The 6757-nt window shown below is 46.9% G+C and overlaps 1 protein-coding gene across 5 annotated transcripts in view; it reads left to right on the top strand.

Annotated features, from left to right (window-relative positions):
* LOC105989192 (RNA-binding protein 14) overlaps window positions 1-6757 on the top strand; it is a 40108-nt gene that overhangs the window by 19591 nt on the left and 13760 nt on the right. Inside the window, exons 1-2 of one of the 5 annotated variants that reach the window (XM_013021065.1) lie at window positions 3972-4132; window positions 5023-5445. The exons of 1 other annotated variant lie outside the window; for it this stretch is intronic. In XM_013021065.1, coding sequence (XP_012876519.1) covers window positions 5034-5445 — 412 coding nt within the window. In that variant the 5' untranslated portion in view covers window positions 3972-4132; window positions 5023-5033. Of the gene's footprint in view, window positions 1-3941; window positions 4133-4164; window positions 4267-5022; window positions 5446-6757 lie in introns of those variants that run through there. 3 more of the 5 variants (XM_013021067.1, XM_013021066.1, XM_013021068.1) reach the window with 3 other exon arrangements.

Here is a 6757-nt window from a genome sequence, read left to right as displayed (position 1 = left end):
AGTTGTGGGGCCTGAACTCTGGGCCTGGGCGCTGTCCCTCAGCTCTTCAGCTCAAGGCTAGCGCTCTACCACTTGAGCCACAGCGCCACTTCCGGCTTCTTTCTTTTTGCTTATGTGGTGCTGAGGAATCAAACCCAGGGCCTCATGCATGCAAGGCAAGCGCTCTACCACTGAGCCACCTTCCCAGCCCTGTATGTTCATTCTTAAGAATGTGAAACTATTTTTAGTTTATAGATTACTCATGTCCAAGTAGTTTCCACTGATACTGGTATTTACCCCTAGCTTGGATTTGCCCCATAAACTCCCTCATCTCTCAATTATGTGCATAACACTGCCCTTTGCTGAAGATTTGCAGCCAGAATATTTATTTGAGGTGTTTATAAAACGTCAGCTTAGCTTGGCACCGGTGGCTGACACCTGTAATCCTAGCTACTCAGGAGGCTAGATCTGAGGATCACAGTTCAAAGCCAGCCCTGTGAAGGAAAGTCCATGAAACTCTTCAATTAACTACGGAAAACTGGAAGTGTTGCTGTGGCTCAAGTGAGAGTGCTCACCCTGAGCTGAAGAGCTCAGGGACAGTGCCCAGGCCCAGAGTTCAAGCCCCACGACTGACAAAAAAAAGAAGCTTTTTGGATGATATTGGATAAGTCACTGTACCTCTTTGGAGCTGGGTAGCCTGCTAGTTAGCAAATTAGTCCCTAAAGTGGTTGGGTCCTGGCAGATGACTTTATCTGTTCCATCACTTCAAAGGTTGAGGTGGAAGAACCACTCCAGCCTGGGTTACATTGTGATAATCCCCACCTTTACGCCTACTTAAAATCTTAAAAATAAAAAGAAATCAAAATTTCAAGAAATCAAGTTTCTGATGACATTTATACATCTGTCCTTTCTCTTCCTGTGCTAGGGATTAAAACACAGGGCCTCTGTCACTGAGCTACACCTCCAGCCCAGACAGGCAGAGAAGAGTATTATTATTTTTTTGTACTGAGGCTTGAACTCAAGGCCTTGCACTTGGCTTTTTTTTCTTAAAGCTAGTTTGATCCACACCTCCATTTCCCAGAATGGGTTCTTTATAAACATTCCTTTCAGTGTCATTCTCTGGGTGATAGGTGATGTGTAAATAAAGGATTTGCATTATATTTTTCTTAAGGGGCAAACATTAAGTTCTTTCGGCATACAGTTGGTGAACATCATTATAAACACACTTAACTCCACACTACCTAAAACTTCATTTCACTTTATCAAAGTGGTGCTCAAAAGCTTAAGACTGGCTCACTTGAAAGTTATTCTAGGTGACAGGGCTAAAGTACATGCTTGCAGTACTGATAAAGTGTCCAGGTTTTTATTCCTGCAGTGCAAGGTATTGAGTTTGGGGCCTCATACATTCTAGGCAAGTGATCTACTACTCTAGTCCTGTGTTCAAGTTTTAAACCTGATATTGAGAATCCAGTTAGTTCCTCATTTTGATTACCAAGAAACTTAGCTGGGCACTGGTGGTTCTCAGCTGTAATCCTAGCTACATAAGAGGCTGAGATGAGGATCACAGTTCAAAGCCAGCTCTGTAGGAAAGTCCGTGAGACTTATCTCCAATTAGCAACCAAAATATTGAATTAGTGCTATGGCTCCCATGGTAGAGTGCTATCCTTGAGCAAAAAGTCTCAAGGACAGTGCCTAGTCCCTATGTTTAAGCCCCAGGACTGGCGCACCTCCTGCCCGCCAAAACACAAACGCTAGCTATCTCATGCATTCATTTAAACAGATGGGGAGATTCCATCAAGAATTAGATTGCGGGCTGGGGAGGTGGCTCAATGGTAAGGTGCTTGCCTTGCATGCATGAGGCCCTGGGTTTGATTCCTCATCACCACATGAACAGAAAAAGCCGGAAGTGGCACTGTGGCTCAAGTGGTAGAGTGCTAGCCTTGAGCTGAAGAGCTGAGGGACAGCGCCCAGACCCAGAGTTCAAGCCCCACAACGGACCAAAAAAAAAAAAGATTGCATAGAGGAGTTTTATCCACCCCCCCCCCCCAACTGTAATGGAGTTTTAAAAGCTAGGGAAATAGGCAGACACCTGTAATCCTACTCAGGAGGCTGAGATCTGAGGATTGCAGTTAAAAATCAGTCCTCTTATCTCCAATTTACCACCAAAGTTCAGGATTAGAGCTGTGGCTCAAGTGGTAGAGTGCTAGCCTTGAGCAAAAAAGCTCAGAGACAACATCTGATCCCTGAGTTCAAGCCCCAGGATGGCATACTCACAAAGCATGGGGATGATTTTATGTGATTCATTTGGATGTCTGTACAGTGACACACAAATATATTAACCACTCCCCTCTTCCCCACACTGGATTTAATGGGCTTTCAGAAGGCAAGTTGAGATTCTGGGAGATGGAGCTGCACGCTGGCATGAATTGTGACCCTGAAAAGATTTAAATTCCCAGCCCCTCCCCTTTGGGCTGTAGGTATTTTAGAAAAAAAGTTTTATCTCCAGGGATGATGGGACAAAAAAGAAAAATTGGAAGCTCAAACTGAAAGAAAATGAGTGTGTTTTATCATAGTTCCTGGCACAGATTTGAGTTATTTTCCTAAAGTTGGCTTGCCTTGGAAAGGGCTTGGGCAGCAAATTAACACAATTGCTTTTCATTACTGGTTCTATGACTTTCACGTAGTCTCTGGTGCATCAGAATACACAATGAAATGGATCAAGATAGCACATCCTTAAATGTCCTATTTAACTTTTTTAGGACTTTACCTTTTTCTATTTTAGAGTAAGTTTTTGACCAGTTTTCTACTGTTGGAATCTTTTATCAGGTTGTTTTAAAACCAACCATACTTTTCCAGTATCCTGACTTCTACCTTTTGCTTTACTCCCGTCCTTTTCTTTTGTGGCTTTGGGTGATAGATGTTCTTGTGTCATTTCCATTTCTGATGATCCCTGTCCTCAAAAACACTCCACTGCTTTTAGCCTGTTTTTTTTTTTTTGTTCGTGTTTTTAGTTCTTCCATCCAGCGCCTGCACTCATTTCCCCCTCGTAACTCCCCTTTCAACAGCTGCTTTGCAAAGGATGGTTAAGTAAAGTTGCTCAGTGAATACGGGTTATATGAAGCAGCCCACAGGGTGAGAAGGAATGTGACGCAGGAGCGTCTGTGAAGAATGTTGTTTGGATTGTATTTGCTTAGAGCCAATTGTGACAAAGCTCTTTCCTTCTGAGGTCTGTTCTAGGGGGTTTTAAACCTACAGCTCTGGTTGATGGCGACCAATAAAATAAAACAAAAAAATGTTGCTGCTCCCGTTTTTTCTCAGGGCGGGGTGTGTGTGTGTGCTGGAGGTGGTGGGGTCTGTTTTCAGTCTTCGTGGTCCCACAGGATTTCTTGGATTCTGGGAGGCCGATTCCAAGGGTGACTTACCTCCCTGCCTCCTGGTAGTGCCGCCTCTTCCAGTCCTTAACACCGTGGTCAGCTGGACCTACCGACCACTTGCGAGTGGCTTTCACGTGGGACTTTCAGGGCTACCGCGCGAGTAGCTGGCCGAAGACGGGTTTTCTCAAGGCGCGGCCCGGGGGCGTCGCTACTTTGTGACCTAGCGTCTGCCTCTAGGTATTGTCCTCAGCATCCGGGTTCGCGGGGTGGTGACGGGGCTGGCACTTGGGGGAGATCCGTGGTGGAGGATACAGTGGAGCACGGGATACCGTCAGTGTGGGCACGTGAAACTGGCGAAATCTGGAAGCTTAGAAAAGTTGGCACCGAGAAGCCGCAGCCAGGCAGACGCTGGGCCCTCGCTTGCTCCGCCTGGGGGCGGGCCACGCCGTGGCGGAGCCCACGTTTGTAGGTCCTCCCACACGCTGACCCGTTGTCCAATCAGGGGCTGAGGCTTCGCTAGGTTGCTGCTCATTGGCTTTCACCTAAAAGCTCCTAGATACTGACGTTTCCACCTCTTCCCGGCCTCAGGTAACTGGCGTTCCTGTTAAGCAATCAGGAAGAGGACCTCCGGGAATGCCCGCCTTTTACTTTACTGGACGGCCAATCCGGCGGTAGGTTCTCCCCTTTCCACCCAGAGTCACTGCCACGGCCGCCGCCATTTTAGCGTTTTGTCAGAGTCGCCTGCGCCGCGAGGAGGAGGCCCTGCGGATTTCCGTGCGGTGAGAGACTCAGAGTCCTCCTGTTTGTCTGTTGCTCTGAAACCTTAACACTTCCTTGGGCGTCGGGGGTGTCCTAGTGGGGTCGGCCTGCGCACCCGCCACCGAGAGCTGGCCTCGGTACTCGGCGACGCGCGGTAAGCCCGTAGAAGCCCTCCCCTCCCCCTCCCCCCGCTTCCCCCGCCCCGGAGAGTTCGGGCTGCTGCCCCACCGCGCCTTTACCCCTCCGCGCTCGGCTTCCTTCCACGTTTCCACCCGGGAAGCCCTTGCTTAGTCCCCGCCACGCCCTCAGAATTTCTCAGGCCTTAGGAGGTAGTTTCCTGGCTCAGGACTCGGAAGCCCTCTTCTGCGGCCAGGCGTTTCTCCATTCGGTAGTTTGTAGGACCGTACCCCGAGAGAGGCGCTCCCACTCCCGCTCTTCAGGCCTGTGCTGGAAATGGTGGAAGAGAGGGAGACATAGTTGGTGATTTCTGATTGTTCTTATAGTGGACAAAATACCACAGTATCCCCATCTCTTCGTTAATGTTTACAACTCAATCACGTTTCTTTTTGAATGTGTCCCCCTTTGTCTAGGGATAAGGAATGGTGCTTGGTTGCAGAGCACTTGCCTAGTCTGTTCACCGCCCTGGGTGTCATCCCCACCACCACAAAAACAAAGCTCCCTTTGTCTACTAAGGTCAGCCCAGTTACAAACCTCTTACTCTTTGGCCCTCCTATGGTCTTCCTTATATCCTATTTCCCTTTGGGGCTTATTGTGTGGATCTGTGTGTGGAAGAAAATAGCTTGGATCTGTGTGCTAGACCGAAAGGAGATGGAAGGAATGTTCTTTTTTCTTTTTAGCCATCTCGTGGGCCTGAGATCTTGTGTTAAAAATCTTGTTTTTTCTTTCTTAGGCTGTGTCGAGATGGTAAAATTGTTTATTGGAAACCTGCCCCGCGAGGCTACAGAGCAGGAGATCCGCTCACTTTTCGAGCAGTATGGGAAGGTGCTGGAATGTGACATCATTAAGAATTATGGCTTTGTGCACATAGAGGACAGGACAGCGGCTGAGGATGCCATCCGAAACCTGCACCACTACAAGCTTCATGGGGTGAACATCAATGTGGAAGCCAGCAAGAATAAGAGCAAAGCTTCAACCAAGTTACATGTGGGCAACATCAGTCCCACTTGTACCAACAAGGAGCTTCGGGCCAAGTTTGAGGAGTATGGTCCAGTCATCGAATGTGACATCGTGAAAGATTACGCTTTTGTCCACATGGAGCGGGCTGAGGATGCAGTGGAGGCCATCAGAAGCCTTGATAATACAGAGTTTCAAGGTGAACCACTGTGGGTAGAGAGTTGATGAACACAAGGCTATTTGCAGTTGGATAAGTAAAGCAGGATGGGTTGGGGTGAGGTAGAACTGTTGGCTGGCTGCTGGTGAACGATAGGTGATGGATTTCATTTGGAGAACGCTTGGGTTTGAAACTTTAGGCTAACTAGATCGCCTGGAGAAGCAATCAGTTGGTTTTTATTTGGAGCCTGTAAGGCTTTTATGCTTCTCCCTTTATACCTAGCTTCCCTTCACTGAAGATTTTCAACTATTACTGTCTTTTTTGTCAGTAGAGCACACTGCAGTGGGTTCACTGAATTTATTGCCCCTACACAATATCTCCATTGTGCCTCATTTAATAAATGAATAACTAGTTAAGACAACACTTTAAAATTAAAATTCCTCCCCCACACACTTTTCAGTAGAGGTAACTGGTCTTTAAAAGGTTAGAGTCTAGTTAATTTTGCATTATATCTGTACTGAGGGCTCGGGGTTGGAAATCCAGATTTCAAGAGTGTAAGGAAAAGGCATTGTGATTTGAAGTAATAAAGACAAGTCTTAACATTGATTTGGGGACTACCATGCATTTGGTGAATACTTAGTTGGTTATTACCTCTGAGCTTTGATTAGTTAGGTTTTTGTGCCTGGAAGGCAGTGTGGGTGGGTGATGTGGATTGTCACCTTAATTGGAAGGTGTTATCTTTTCTTGGTTTAAGATCTAAACTTCCTTGTCAAGAATGGTATTTAGGAGTTAGTAACCGAGGTGAGCTCAAATCTTCTATTCCTTTGGGTCCCTAGTGTCAGAGCTTTTCCCTCTTGGTGTAATTAACTTTGAACTTACAGTGTTATTTCCATACTTGGTGGCAATATTTCAAACCTATGTTCTGACAGTCTTAACACCAAGAAGGTAGTGATTGGTTCCTTTCCTGAGTACTCCCTTGGTTAATAGTGTTTTACTGCCATCTTTGTTTCCCTTAAATTGGGTCTTTTTAGAGCTGGAGGTCTTATTCCTCCTATGGATGAGTGCCTTTGTTACGGGCATTGCTGTGCGCATGAAAATAAAGTGTTACAGCTCTCCCAGGTCTAGTTTGCCTTCCTTTTTTATTTTTTTGTTGGTCATGGGGCTTGAACTCTGGGCCTGGGCGCTGTCCCTCAGCTCTTCAACTCAAGGCGAGCGCTCTACCACTTGAGCTACAAGGCCACTTCCGGTTTTCTGGTGGTTTATTGGAGATAGGAGTCTCACGGTCTCTCCTGCCTGGGCTGGCTTTGAACCGTGATCCTCAGATCTCAGCCTCCTGAGTAGCTAGGATTACAGG

Source organism: Dipodomys ordii, unplaced genomic scaffold, assembly GCF_000151885.1.
Source record: "Dipodomys ordii isolate 6190 unplaced genomic scaffold, Dord_2.0 Scaffold54, whole genome shotgun sequence".
Classification (NCBI taxonomy): Eukaryota; Metazoa; Chordata; class Mammalia; order Rodentia; family Heteromyidae; genus Dipodomys; species Dipodomys ordii.
Note: the sequence above shows the minus strand (reverse complement) of the source record. Positions and strands in the feature narration are given on the sequence as shown.